The sequence below is a fragment of the Cydia amplana genome, chromosome 14, assembly GCF_948474715.1.
Source record: "Cydia amplana chromosome 14, ilCydAmpl1.1, whole genome shotgun sequence".
Lineage (NCBI taxonomy): Eukaryota > Metazoa > Arthropoda > Insecta > Lepidoptera > Tortricidae > Cydia > Cydia amplana.
Window position 1 is genome coordinate 12,273,609 of NC_086082.1, and position 15,850 is coordinate 12,289,458.

Sequence of the window (15,850 nt, forward strand, 5' to 3'; positions counted from 1 at the left end):
ATGTGAAAAAAGCTTTTGAATAAAACGATAATAAACCGATTTCTCGTTCCTTTTCTAATTTTTTATGATGTTCGAATAATTATTCGAATATTCGAATACGTCGTCAGAAAAAGTCGAATATTCGAATATCTGAAAGTTTCGAATATTTGCAAGCCCTACACGTCACCATAAATAAAAATCTCATCGTACTCGGCGATAGGTGAAAAATTAAAAAAAATCATAACTCCGAAAATACGAAAAATCGCGGAACATACATGGGGGTGATTCAGATAGCCCTCTAGGTCCTCTACCTCCCAGCTTCAGTATATCACTACTTCTTGGGACACCCTGTATAGCGTACCTACTCTTAACCTAAAACACTGTACTGTACAATTTGAATAAGTTTATATTTACATCTATGTACTTACATATAATAATGTGTGTATCAAACAGATAATACAGCTTTGTAATTAAAAAAAATAGTAATATGCGAGGCACTTATTTCCTTCGAAACTTTATTTAAAATAAATTAAATTTGTCAATAACAATTTCAATTTTAATCAAGCAATTATTACTGATGTTTGTCGTCCTTATTTATATTATTTTTTAATTATAAATATTATGCATTAAGATTAAGCTTCAATGGCACTTATGAATTTTACAGACCTATCGCTTACCTAGGTACACAATCATATCAACCTACTTTATTCGTCGTATCTATCTAATATCTACACTTATAACAGTAAAGTAAATGCATACGAAAGGCACCCTTAATAACGAGTAACGTCCAAAATCGTTCACATTTCCGCGGTCAAAGAATCGTTTCACCCGCCGAATAGTGGTAGTGCCGCGGTTTCCTGTAGGAGTGCTGCTGCGGCGGGCGGTACGTGGCGTACTTGTGCGTGTGCCGCGGCAGCGTGTGCGCGTGCGCCGCGTAGCAGTGCAGCGTCATCGGCGTCGGCGGCGGCCCCGGCGGGCACTTGCTCGCCGCCGGCTTCTGCGGCCCGCTGAGCCGCCGCCACAGCGCCTTCAGCCGCGGCGTCGCGATCCACACAGCAACCATCACCCCTAGTATCTGCGACGCGAAAATCCGGAACAGAAACACCCAGAACGCCGGCCGCGCGTGCGTCGACGGTTCCGAAGACGGCATAGGCGTGGAAAGCCATTCGTCCCTCCATGCGTACTCGTACACCCATGTAGCGAGTATACAAGCCGATGGCACCGCGTATAGCGCTGCGAACGCTCCAAGTCTTAACACACTCTGGTCCGTATGCGGCTGAGGAGGCGCATTCAGCAGAGCAGATGGAGCGGGCACCGGCGCCGGCCGCCGCAGCACCGCCCGCAGTCCCGACGACAGGAAAACGCAACCCAGAAGTAGGCAGATTGCCTCCGGGATGATCACCAGCGCCAATAGAGATTTACTCGACTGGTTCCCAACGAAACAAGTACCTGAAAAGAGAAAAAAAATGTGTTAGGCCATACAATGATGCGAGTCTTTATTTTGCGCCTTAGCGGATACGGAGTCTCCCGTCTGAATGCTCTTTATCGCACTGAATAACATTCCAATTTCCAGAAACAGCTCTCAAAGCGAACACCTACATAAATATACGGCGAGAAAAAGGCTTGCATTAATAAGGCAGCGGTTAAAAAGAGCCGATTTAAATTGAAATACGAGCGTGCGAGGAGGAAAGGTGTCGTATTTAACGGCTCGAATAATGGTCGCGCATTTCTTTCGTTCGCCATAATGGAAGTGGGTAAAATAAAAAATAAAACACAACACTCGTGGCATGATTGAAACTGCAATATGCCTGTGAATCGACTCGGCACTCTGCTCGCACTTCTGTGTGATGATAAAATAAAATGTAAAGAGCTTTTACGTACAAGCGGAGGCAATAAGATAAACGAAACATGCCGACTCCGTGAACGTTTGTTTTAACAACGACGATTGGACGAAATAACAATTTCACCGGACTCTGTTTATAATTAGAGCTTTTAAAATTTTAATTCCGGTAACGCCCAGGTTCTCGTTAACAAAAACGTATATATCGGGACAGTAACGAGCCGATATACGGGCTCATGGGGAGATCATTATCGGAAACCGGACTGTGGGATCGTGCGCGCTCCATCCTTAGGAAAAAAGTACCACACGACGATGCAATTTAAAGAGAGACTTAAAAACTTCGGTGCATTTCCATTCACGAACAGCGACAACGTGTTATTTGCATGATGCAGTAAATCCAGCAGTTTTTTGTCGATACTGAAATGTATAGCTGCTGGTACAAAGACGGACGAGTATCCAATATCCTGAGTTATGGATTCCACAGTTGTACAGTGGCAGTGAAATATTATTATGGACGCAACGACATACAAAATAACTCAGCGTGATAACCAAAGTTGTTCTTGTGTATTTTCCAAGGGGTATAGGTCTGGTATACAGTCGTGTACAATTCGATAATGCTGTACTGAGTATAAGTTTTTTTTATGTGATTATCAGGTGAATCCATCGCGTTGTACTCAATATTAATGTTCAGATATATTTTGAAAGCTTCAAACTGCTCGGTCTTTGGATATCTTGTATATCTATATATACCTACGCTCAAGTAGCTACACCAACAGCTATACCTATAACTTACTACCTATTATTATTATTTTAGATGCGGCATATATTATCTACAGTAAACCTTTAAGTCCGCCGGTAGCACAAACTTATCAACACTTACACTTGTAGGTGTTTTGTCAGGGTAAACCCGACAAGAACCTAGTCCTTAGTTTCCAAGCCGCTCGCCTTAGTAATCTGGACGCTAATTCCTTGTTATTAATTAGACTGTTTAAGCACATTATCAGCGCGGTCTTCTTGAAACAGTCGCTGTTATGTTTAATCCTACCCTAGCTTATTTGATAAGGAACTTTGTACGATAAATATACACGACGACACTGCATGCCGCTTTGTTATTTATAGAATTACCTAAATTAACATTAGGTAAATTAAATAAGTACATTAACATGATAAGTAACTTTTGAAACCTAAACATATCATGGTTGCAGTAGCAACACTAATAGTTGTTTCGTGTTTACAATCGTTATTTGCCAACGTCTTTCCAATAATCCCTTATATTTCCCTAGCCTCACATATGTCTTAATGAGTTCGTTGCGACTACAATGAGGCGGTATACTTCAATACAAACACTGAATGCCATTATAGTATGAATGCGTGCTCCTGCGCTCTCGTACCAGATTTAATCGCTTTGTGCGCGCCGCCGATCAAACAGAATAAGAAAGGACTCTGAGAATTGCCATTCTCGCATTGTAGTGTTTCGATACGGATATGTATTAGAACATATTGATTCGGAAATCGAAAACAATAGGTCAATTCAATTGGAAGTCCCAGGATTCTTTGTTTCTGGCGAGTGCCTACGCACGTCTACTTCGCCGCTTATTAATTGTCCTTATAAATACGAGTGCTTATGAGTTGCCTTATCCAAGAAAACAGTCAGATGGAATTTTAAAAAGCTGTTGTACATGAAAAGTTATTTTCGTTATCTTTATTATAATATCACATTTCATATGTAATGTATTCATGAGGCAACATCGGCAGCGTTTACCGTAAATGGCAGCTCCTTATAATGTTATGAACCTTCCCGATAAAGATCATCAAGGTGGCTGTACCTATGGGCCCGGCCACATGTGCGCGGTGCGGCACCGCCGCCGCCGCGCGGCGCGGCACCGCAGAAATCTGCGGCGCCGCAAACCGCTCTGCGGCGACGCCCGCCGCAACGCAAAATTTTGCGGTGCCGCGCCGCGGCGCCGCAAAGCGGTGCGCGTCGCCGCGCGCGGTGCCGCGCGCGGTGCCGCAGCGCGGTGCGCGGCGCCGCGCGCGGTGCCGCAAAGCGGTGAGTTTCGCCGCGCGCGGTGCCGCCAAGCGGCGTGCGGCGCCGCGTGTGATGCCACGCTGCATAGTAAAGAATAAAATTCGACTACCAGTTGTTTAATCAGACATGGATCCCTTCACACGTGTTCTGCTCTTGCTGTTGTTATAGCGATAGCGGTTCGCCAAAAAACGCTGTAAATGGTGTTAAAGGTATCAAAATCGGTACGATTGATCTTTAGGACATTTGAAACAATTTGACCCGAAGCACCAACAAATAAAAAAACGAGAGGAGTTATGACGTCATCTTTTTTTGTATGAAATTAAAAAAAAATTGTTTAGAAACCTATCGTGTGTAGTATTAAACGAAAGGGCTTTCTAAGACGGTTCCAAAAATATATCACATCATTACATTTGAGTATTTTTTTTTTTTTATTATAATAAAAATATTTTTTAAAACATACCAAGTTTGGGTTTCTCCAGATACAATACCGTTAAAAATTTTTTTGTTAAATATACCTCAAATTATACCTAATATCCCCATATCTAATTCTAATAAAGCAATTTTGAAAGTATTTACATTTAGTATATTTGTTTTAATTTTTTCTACTCCCGTACCTTTATTTGTCATTTAAAAGGTCATCTCATACACACACCTTTAAACCCCTATGTTATAGTTGTCAAGACAAGTCTTTAGTCTATTCCCCAAAAAAGTATTTGTGCATACACGCAGTATCTTTTTGGTACTTTTACGATACTTCGTGTAATCACCACTTAAAAAATATTGTATTAAATACATTGTTGCCAACCTAATTTTAATTGATTGATGAGTACTAAGTGCATTGCTGCTAATTTACAAAATATTCATTAGGTTCTATAGTAGAAACAATAAAATTCCTTCAGAAGTCAGAAACGCGCATGTGACACCCGTAATATAGCAAGATCCATAGACTACGAACACCGCTTAGCGTTGCTTGTTAGTCTCCATAGGCTACTGTGGCCAAAATCGAGAAAAAAAAAACTATCCAAAATTGTAATTTAACTAAGAGCAAGTACCAGGGCCTCACGAGTTACTAGAAGGTGTCGCTGACCATCCGGCCGTGGGGCGCGGGGCGCGGTGGCCGGGTCGCGTATCTTAGCTGTATACTTTTGGTTTGTTTACCTACATATATGTCCTATATGATTCCACTTGTTTAAAGTATTATTTTTGTTGAATGAAAAATATTTGTTAAATTTACAATTTTTAATATTTAAAGGTGAGATTTTTCAGTTAATTCTTACATAAATAATTTTTGCTACGAATTATAGATTCCGAGATATAAGCGACTTTCTGGAAAACCGTTATACTTATATTAATTTTATGCTTTCTATTTAAATATTTAATTGAGAAATTCATAGATCACACTTTGTAAAATTGAAAAATTAAAAAAAAGTACTTCATGTAATTATTTTCAAAATTGCTTTCTTAGTGTTAGATACCTAATATCCTCGTAGGATATTAGGTATAATTTGAGGTATATTTTACAAAAAAATATTGAACGGTATTGTATCTGGAGAAGCCCAAACTTGGTATGTTTTGAAAATTATTTTTATTATAATTAAAAAAAAGCGGCCAAGTGCGAGCCGGACTCGCCCATGAAGGGTTCCGTATTTAGGCGATTTATGACGTATTAAAAAAAACTACTTGCTAGATCTCGTTCAAACCAATTTTCGGTTGAAGTTTACATGGTAATTGTACATCATATATTTTTTTTAGTTTTATCATTCTCTTATTTTAGAAGTTAGGGGGGGGGGGGACACACATTTTACCACTTTGGAAGTGTCTCTCGCGCAAACTATTCAGTTTAGAAAAAAATGATATTAGAAATCTCAATATCATTTTTGAAGACCTATCCATAGATACCCCACACGTATGGGTTTGATGAAAAAAAAAATTTTTGAGTTTCAGTTCGAAGTATGGGGAACCCCAAAAATTTATTGTGTTTTTTCTATTTTTGTGTGAAAATCTTAATGCGGTTCACAGAATACATCTACTTACCAAGTTTCAACAGTATAGTTCTTATAGTTTCGGAGAAAAGTGGCTGTGACATACGGACGGACAGACAGACGGACAGACAGACAGACAGACAGACAGACAGACAGACATGACGAATCTATAAGGGTTCCGTTTTTTGCCATTTGGCTACGGAACCCTAAAAACCGGCCAAGTGCGAGTCGGACTCGCGTTCCAAGGGTTCCGCGCATTACACAATTTTTAACAATATGTTTTGTTTAATGAAAAGTCAGTAAAATGTCTTTAAAAAACCCGTAGGGGCCGGATCAAAAACTAAGTACTTAAGTCCGACTCACGCTTGACTGCATATTTCTAATAGGTTTTCCTGTCATTTATAGGTAAAGAACTATTTAGTGTATTTTTTCAATATTGTAGACCCAGTACCTAGTTTCAGAGATAAGGGGGGGAAAGGGTCATTTTTTGCCTATTTTCTTGAATAACTGCTAAACTATTTATCTTAAAATTATCATTCCAAAGTTTAATTAATAATTAAATTAATAAACTTTATTTTGAAACACTTTTAGGTACAGAAATTTACAAACTTTTCTCAAAATGAGCTCTTTCATTTGATATGTAACACGATATCTTAGTTTGAAAAACTTTATTTTTTAATTTGCTCTTTTACCTCCCAAAAGTGGCCTACATATTTAAAACTCATTTGTTTACGTTACATATATGCCCGTCTTTGGGTCACAAACTTACATAGGTATGTGTGCCAAATTTTAACTTCATTAAAAGTGAGTAAAATGTCTTTAAAAACCCCGTAGGGGTCGGATCAAAATCTAAGTACTTAAGTCCGACTCACGCTCGACTGCACATTTCTAATAGGTTTTCCTGTCATCTATAGGTAAAGAACTATTCAGTGTAATTTTTTCAAAATTTTAGTCCAGTACTTTCAGAGATAAAGGGGAGGAATGGTAATTTTTTGCCTATTTTCTTGAATAACTGCCAAACTATTTATCTTAAAATTATAAAAAAAATATATTTGAGATTCTCAAAATGAGCTCTTTCATTTGATACACACACGATATATTTTGAATAACTTTATTTTTTTATTTGCTCTTTTACCCCCAAAAAGTGGCCTCCATATTTAAAATTCATTTGTGTACGTTACATGTTCGTCTTTGGATCACAAACTTACATATGTGTGCCAAATTTCAACTTATTGAAAAGTGAGTAAAATGTCTTTAAAAAACCCGTAGGGGTCGGATCAAAAACTAGTACTTAAGTCCGACTCACGCTTGACTGCACATTTCTAATAGGTTTTCCTGTCATCTAAAGGTTAAGAACTATTTAGTGTATTTTTTTAAATATTTTAGACCCAGTACCTAGTTTCAGAGATAAGGGGGGGAAAGGGTCATTTTGTGCCTATTTTCTTGAATAACTGCTAAACTATTTATCTTAAAATGATCATTCCAAAGTTTAATTAATAATTAAATTAATAAACTTTATTTTGAAACATTTTTAGGTACAGAAATTTACAAACTTTTCTCAAAATGAGCTCTTTCATTTGATATGTAACACGATATCTTAGTTTGAAAAACTTTATTTTTTAATTTGCTCTTTTACCTCCCAAAAGTGGCCTACATATTTAAAATTCATTTGTTTACGTTACATATATGTCCGTCTTTGGGTCACAAACTTACATAGGTATGTGTGCCAAATTATAACTTCATTAAAAGTGAGTAAAATGTCTTTAAAAACCCCGTAGGGGTCGGATCAAAATCTAAGTACTTAAGTCCGGCTCACGCTCGACTGCACATTTCTAATAGGTTTTCCTGTCATCTATAGGTAAAGAACTATTTAGTGTAATTTTTTCAAAATTTTAGTCCAGTACTTTCAGAGATAAAGGGGAGGAATGGTATTTTTTGCCTATTTTCTTGAATAACTGCTAAACTATTTATCTTAAAATTATAAAAAATATATATTTGAGATTCTCAAAATGAGCTCTTTCATTTGATACACACACCATATATTTTGAATAACTTTATTTTTTTATTTGCTCTTTTACCCCCCAAAAGTGGCCTCCATATTTAAAATTCATTTGTGTACGTTACATGTCCGTCTTTGGATCACAAACTTACATATGTGTGCCAAATTTCAACTTATTGAAAAGTGAGTAAAATGTCTTTAAAAAACCCGTAGGGGTCGGATCAAAAACTAGTACTTAAGTCCGACTCACGCTTGACTGCACATTTCTAATAGGTTTTCCTGTCATCTATAGGTTAAGAACTATTTAGTGTATTTTTTTCATTATTTTAGACCTAGTAGTTTCAGAGATAAAGGGGGGGAATGGTAATTTTTTGCCTATTTTCTTGAATAACTGCTAAACTATTTATCTTAAAATAATAAAAAAATATATTTGAGATTCTCAAAATGAGCTCTTTCATTTGATATGTAACACGATATAGTTTGAAAAACTTTATTTTTAAATTTCTCTTTTACCCCCCAAAAGTGGCCTTCATATTTAAAATTCATTTATTTACGTTACATCTTCGTCTTTAGGTCACGAACTTACATATGTGTGCCAAATTTCAACTTTATTGGTCCAGTAGTTTCGGAGAAAATAGGCTGTGACAGACGGACGGACGGACAGACAGACGCACGAGTGATCCTATAAGGGTTCCGTTTTTTCCTTTTGAGGTACGGAACCCTAAAAAAAATGACTAAAATATAATGATATGATATTTTTGGAATCGGCTCAGAAAGCCCTTTCGTTTAATACCACACACGATAGGTTTCAAAACAGTTTTTTTTAAATTCCATACAAATCAGAAATCAGAAATCTGCGGCGCCGCAAACCGCTCTGCGGCGACGCCCGCCGCAACGCAAAATTTTGGCACACATATGTAAGTTTGTGACCTAAAGACGAAGATGTAACGTAAATAAATGAATTTTAAATATGAAGGCCACTTTTGGGGGGTAAAAGAGAAATTTAAAAATAAAGTTTTTCAAACTATATCGTGTTACATATCAAATGAAAGAGCTCATTTTGAGAATCTCAAATATATTTTTTTATTATTTTAAGATAAATAGTTTAGCAGTTATTCAAGAAAATAGGCAAAAAATGACCCTTTCCCCCCCTTATCTCTGAAACTAGGTACTGGGTCTAAAATATTGAAAAAAATACACTAAATAGTTCTTAACCTATAGATGACAGGAAAACCTATTAGAAATGTGCAGTCAAGCGTGAGTCGGACTTAAGTACTAGTTTTTGATCCGACCCCTACGGGTTTTTTAAAGACATTTTACTCACTTTTCAATAAGTTGAAATTTGGCACACATATGTAAGTTTGTGATCCAAAGACGAACATGTAACGTACACAAATGAATTTTAAATATGGAGGCCACTTTTTGGGGGTAAAAGAGCAAATAAAAAAATAAAGTTATTCAAAATATATCGTGTGTGTATCAGATGAAAGAGCTCATTTTGAGAATCTCAAATATATTTTTTTTATAATTTTAAGATAAATAGTTTAGCAGTTATTCAAGAAAATAGGCAAAAAATTACCATTCCTCCCCTTTATCTCTGAAAGTACTGGACTAAAATTTTGAAAAAATTACACTTAATAGTTCTTTACCTATAGATGACAGAAAAACCTATTAGAAATGTGCAGTCGAGCGTGAGTCGGACTTAAGTACTTAGATTTTGATCCGACCCCTACGGGGTTTTTAAAGACATTTTACTCACTTTTAATGAAGTTAAAATTTGGCACACATACCTATGTAAGTTTGTGACCCAAAGACGGACATATATGTAACGTAAACAAATGAATTTTAAATATGTAGGCCACTTTTGGGATGTAAAAGAGCAAATTAAAAAATAAAGTTTTTCAAACTAAGATATCGTGTTACATATCAAATGAAAGAGCTCATTTTGAGAAAAGTTTGTAAATTTCTGTACCTAAAAGTGTTTCAAAATAAAGTTTATTAATTTAATTATTAATTAAACTTTGGAATGATAATTTTAAGATAAATAGTTTAGCAGGTATTCAAGAAAATAGGCAAAAAATGACCCTTTCCCCCCCTTATCTCTGAAACTAGGTACTGGGTCTACAATATTGAAAAAATACACTAAATAGTTCTTTACCTATAAATGACAGGAAAACCTATTAGAAATATGCAGTCAAGCGTGAGTCGGACTTAAGTACTTAGTTTTTGATCCGGCCCCTACGGGTTTTTTAAAGACATTTTACTGACTTTTCATTAAACAAAACATATTGTTAAAAATTGTGTAATGCGCGGAACCCTTGGAACGCGAGTCCGACTCGCACTTGGCCGGTTTTTAGGGTTCCGTAGCCAAATGGCAAAAAACGGAACCCTTATAGATTCGTCATGTCTGTCTGTCTGTCTGTCTGTCTGTCTGTCTGTCCGTCTGTCTGTCCGTGCGTATGTCACAGCCACTTTTCTCCGAAACTATAAGAACTATACTGTTGAAACTTGGTAAGTAGATGTATTCTGTGAACCGCATTAAGATTTTCACACAAAAATAGAAAAAACACAATAAATTTTTGGGGTTCCCCATACTTCGAACTGAAACTCAAAAATTTTTTTTTTCATCAAACCCATACGTGTGGGGTATCTATGGATAGGTCTTCAAAAATGATATTGAGATTTCTAATATCATTTTTTTCTAAACTGAATAGTTTGCGCGAGAGACACTTCCAAAGTGGTAAAATGTGTGTCCCCCCCCCCCCTAACTTCTAAAATAAGAGAATGATAAAACTAAAAAAAATATATGATGTACAATTACCATGTAAACTTCAACCGAAAATTGGTTTGAACGAGATCTAGCAAGTAGTTTTTTTTAATACGTACGGAATTACGCCTAAATACGGAACCCTTCATGGGCGAGTCCGGCTCGCACTTGGCCGCTTTTTTTTAATTATAATAAAAATAATTTTCAAAACATACCAAGTTTGGGCTTCTCCAGATACAATACCGTTCAATATTTTTTTGTAAAATATACCTCAAATTATACCTAATATCCTACGAGGATATTAGGTATCTAACACTAAGAAAGCAATTTTGAAAATAATTACATGAAGTACTTTTTTTTAATTTTTCAATTTTACAAAGTGTGATCTATGAATTTCTCAATTAAATATTTAAATAGAAAGCATAAAATTAATATAAGTATAACGGTTTTCCAGAAAGTCGCTTATATCTCGGAATCTATAATTCGTAGCAAAAATTATTTATGTAAGAATTAACTGAAAAATCTCACCTTTAAATATTAAAAATTGTAAATTTAACAAATATTTTTCATTCAACAAAAATAATACTTTAAACAAGTGGAATCATATAGGACATATATGTAGGTAAACAAACCAAAAGTATACAGCTAAGATACGCGACCCGGCCACCGCGCCCCGCGCCCCACGGCCGGATGGTCAGCGACACCTTCTAGTAACTCGTGAGGCCCTGGTACTTGCTCTTAGTTAAATTACAATTTTGGATAGTTTTTTTTTTTCTCGATTTTGGCCACAGTAGCCTATGGAGACTAACAAGCAACGCTAAGCGGTGTTCGTAGTCTATGGATCTTGCTATATTACGGGTGTCACATGCGCGTTTCTGACTTCTGAAGGAATTTTATTGTTTCTACTATGCACTTAGTACTCATCAATCAATTAAAATTAGGTTGGCAACAATGTATTTAATACAATATTTTTTAAGTGGTGATTACACGAAGTATCGTAAAAGTACCAAAAAGATACTGCGTGTATGCACAAATACTTTTTTGGGGAATAGACTAAAGACTTGTCTTGACAACTATAACATAGGGGTTTAAAGGTGTGTGTATGAGATGACCTTTTAAATGACAAATAAAGGTACGGGAGTAGAAAAAATTAAAACAAATATACTAAATGTAAATATTTTCAAAATTGCTTTATTAGAATTAGATATGGGGATATTAGGTATAATTTGAGGTATATTTAACAAAAAAAATTTTAACGGTATTGTATCTGGAGAAACCCAAACTTGGTATGTTTTAAAAAATATTTTTATTATAATAAAAAAAAAAAAATACTCAAATGTAATGATGTGATATATTTTTGGAACCGTCTTAGAAAGCCCTTTCGTTTAATACTACACACGATAGGTTTCTAAACAATTTTTTTTTAATTTCATACAAAAAAAGATGACGTCATAACTCCTCTCGTTTTTTTATTTGTTGGTGCTTCGGGTCAAATTGTTTCAAATGTCCTAAAGATCAATCGTACCGATTTTGATACCTTTAACACCATTTACAGCGTTTTTTGGCGAACCGCTATCGCTATAACAACAGCAAGAGCAGAACACGTGTGAAGGGATCCATGTCTGATTAAACAACTGGTAGTCGAATTTTATTCTTTACTATGCAGCGTGGCATCACACGCGGCGCCGCACGCCGCTTGGCGGCACCGCGCGCGGCGAAACTCACCGCTTTGCGGCACCGCGCGCGGCGCCGCGCACCGCGCTGCGGCACCGCGCGCGGCACCGCGCGCGGCGACGCGCACCGCTTTGCGGCGCCGCGGCGCGGCACCGCAAAATTTTGCGTTGCGGCGGGCGTCGCCGCAGAGCGGTTTGCGGCGCCGCAGATTTCTGCGGTGCCGCGCCGCGCGGCGGCGGCGGTGCCGCACCGCGCACATGTGGCCGGGCCCTATGACAAGTTCTTGTGATGAATTGCCTCTTTGAGGCAAGTTAATGACCAGCCGGAGAAATGGGAATGAGGACTCGGTTGTAAAAACGAAAATACCTCGATAGATTGCGTGTGTCGATGTAGGAGCGGTCGCCGTGTTTGTAATGTTAACTATGGGCCGTTTCTTGTGTAGGAAAGTCGTGTTATAGACAGTATATCGAAGGGCTAGGCTAAGCTCGTAAGCTTCAAAAGGTTTCTTGCTAGATAGAGCCAATGGCGAACTAAAGAAAAATGCGTAAGTATCGTCCGGTACTAAATAAAAACAGTCCTCTGCCTTTGTAGGTATGTTGTTTGTTACTTATCTAAATCCATCGAGGTGTTCGTCAAGTATATCTTATCTTATAAGTCATTTAAAAAACTTTATATTTAGTTAGTCTAGTGGTTCCTAACCTTTTCAGTTCGGTTACCCCTATGACTACTTAACTAGGGAACCTCGTTTTACCCCTCCTCCCAATGGTAATAAAAAAATAAAACGTGTACGTTTGTTGTATTGGTATATTAGGTTAGCTTATTACCCTCGTAAAATACCAGTTTTACCCCCACGGGGGTAATTACCCCCAGGTTAGGAACCACTGAGTTAGACGAATAGGTACAAGCTAAGAAAAGGCTATCTGAGGATGGGCATAGTGTAAAACTCTACTCATACCCACAAACGCAGTATTCAAGGAGGATGTAGGTCTAACGTTCGCTTATGATCATTCCATTTCAAGCATGACCAGTTTTTCACCCTCAGAGTAAGTCGTATATACCTTGGCGTTAGTTTAAATTCCCCGACACTTACCTCCTTATTCATAAACGTTTGCTAAGTTAATCAGTTGATCATCGTCGTTTGTCCCTGTCTATGGCATAACGACAGAATCGACAGATAGGGATGTTTTCCTACGACAGCTCTCTTTCAGTGATACTTTTCTATAATGGAAAGTATCCTTACCAGTGAGTTCATCAGCGTCGACGTCCCTGGTGACGAGCACGGCGGCGGCCAGCGCCGCGGGCACGCCCCACGCGGCCAGCTGCAGCAGCGAGGAGTGGTCGCCGCGGCCCGTGCCGGTCGGCGGGCGCAGCACGCTCGCGCGCCACGCGCCTGCTACCACTACCCACCTGGAAGGAAAAGAAACTAAAGTTAGTAAGATAAATCGTGGGTTGGCACTGAAGCAGTCAAGAATTATGCAACGCGCTATCATTATTATAGACGTAGTGTATGTTTAATAATTATTTATGAGCGCTTAATTCCTTAAGGCTGATTTAGACGCCGCGCGAACACGCATGCGTTTTTAGTTACATTCTTACATTGCGGACTGTTGGTTACGTCCAATTCAACCGACCGATCAAAACCCGCAATGTAATGAAACTCGCATGCGAGTTCTCGTATCGTCTAAATGAGCCCTTATTCTCTAGCATTTGCAGAAAGCGGACAATCATTCCATCAGTTGTTCTTGTTGCAAGGCGCTATAGGCAAAGATGTTTTTACTTATTAGTAACCGATGCCTCATCATTACATTTCGGAATCGATGACTGGCATTTACCTAAGTATAAGGTATCATAATTCATCAACTATCACGCTAAGGTAAATTGCCAGCAACACCAACTTTAATTTCAATTCATCACGAACCATAACTGCATTTCCAAATTAAATAATAAATTACGACTACCGGTGGGCTGGCTTCTTGTTAACGCAATTAAACAGTCAATAAACGAGTACCTTGCAAACAATCAGCTGTAAAGGCAGGTGTATAACGAAATTGCTAGCTTTGCCCAGGTATCAAGACTTAATTGGGGGACACAGTCTACGTTTATCCACATGGCAAATGGCACGAGAATCGTTCACAAATTGTTGTTGTAGAAACTAGAGATGGTCTATTTGCGTAAATAAAGAGCCGATGAGACAGAAGCGCATGATAGATACCGATCGTCCGGTCTTTTATGTTCACCAATAAATTATATTACACTGATCGCCGGTGTTAACTAGTTTGATTGCCTCGGCCAGGTTCTTGCACCAGCGTCGGCTTTAAATTGATCCCCGTAAAACCTTGTTGAACTTAGCTGCGTAAATTATAGCCCACGTCACCCCTTACTTAGCTTGTTAAAAGTTAAAACCTCTGACAGGTAAATCCAGCCCACGAACAAGAAAGGTGTCGCCCCAGACACGACCAGCATAAGATAAGCCCGCCGCGATCAGGATCGCTAAGTCCAATGTATACTATCGGTTGGTTTCAAAGGATGAGTAGGGACCTTAGAAAGCCGGTGCCGAGCTCCGCAGTGGCGTGAAGGTACACTTGAACAAACAAGGGGCCCTATTTGAACAGAACCGAAAGTGGCGATAGTCCAAACACGATTGTTTGCTCGGCCGCTCGCATGTTTGATCCGGCCTCCGCCACTAACACATGTTGGCCAACATTTTACTAATGTTTGTACGATTTGCATTGTGATAATTAGGTGCTGGTTCTTTGAAGGAGGCGCAATTATGTGTGGAGAGGAGAGGTGAGAGCGTGTGATTCGTAACCATAATTTGAAAGGCAAATGACTTTCATAGATTTTAGGAAACGGTACTTTAGGGTCGAGATTCTGGAAACCTAAGACATGAAAATGACGAAATAAACGCCTTCTTATTTTAGTCACTACAGGAAATAAGCATGAACACTACTATGCTATGCTATTAGGAAACCAAATTATGTAGTTTAATCATAAGACCGGTAAATGCAAATTTGCAAATGTTATTACGGTCGAGGCGTGAACAGACAGACGCTTTTAAAACGCTTTTATTTTCCTTTTAAAGTGGCAACATGTTGAGGATCAAGTGGCCATTAAACGATAACGTTATCTTGTGAAGAATAATGTTCGGGTTCGCATTCTATCTACAATTCTACATCAACAAAACACTCTGGGAACCCAAAACACCTATATATAGTTTATTTCAATAATTTCAGATCAATGAAATATTCCCTTTAATCTCACTGAGTGGCTATTAGTTTTAAGTGATTCACTTTATTACTGATTTACTTAACCTACATTTGGATATACAAACATATCATTATCATTTGCATTTAATTACAAAGTCCTCACTGAATAGACAAGACATTGCCTTGGGCTCAATGCACTGGTATCTGGTTACCGCGCCTATTACGCAATCTATCTATGGTATCAGGATTGAAAGGAGTTCTTAGGACCATGTCCATGTAGGTAAAGACATGGTAAAGACGTACCTATTCATAATTCGCGAACATAGAGACAGGCCGGAAGACCAGAGATGTGAAAAATACTTTATAAAAAGTAT

General features: G+C 38.1%; 1 protein-coding gene across 1 annotated transcript in view; it reads right to left on the minus strand.

The window, feature by feature from the left end:
• Positions 1-472: 472 nt before the first annotated feature.
• LOC134654121 (frizzled-4) overlaps positions 473-15,850 on the minus strand; it is a 71,536-nt gene continuing 56,158 nt past the window's right edge. The window contains exons 2-3 of the mRNA XM_063509563.1: positions 13,511-13,677; positions 473-1,428 (exon numbers count right to left, since the gene is read on the minus strand). Of these exons, the coding sequence (XP_063365633.1) occupies positions 791-1,428; positions 13,511-13,677 (805 nt within the window). The 3' untranslated portion in view covers positions 473-790. The remainder of the gene's footprint in view (positions 1,429-13,510; positions 13,678-15,850) is intronic.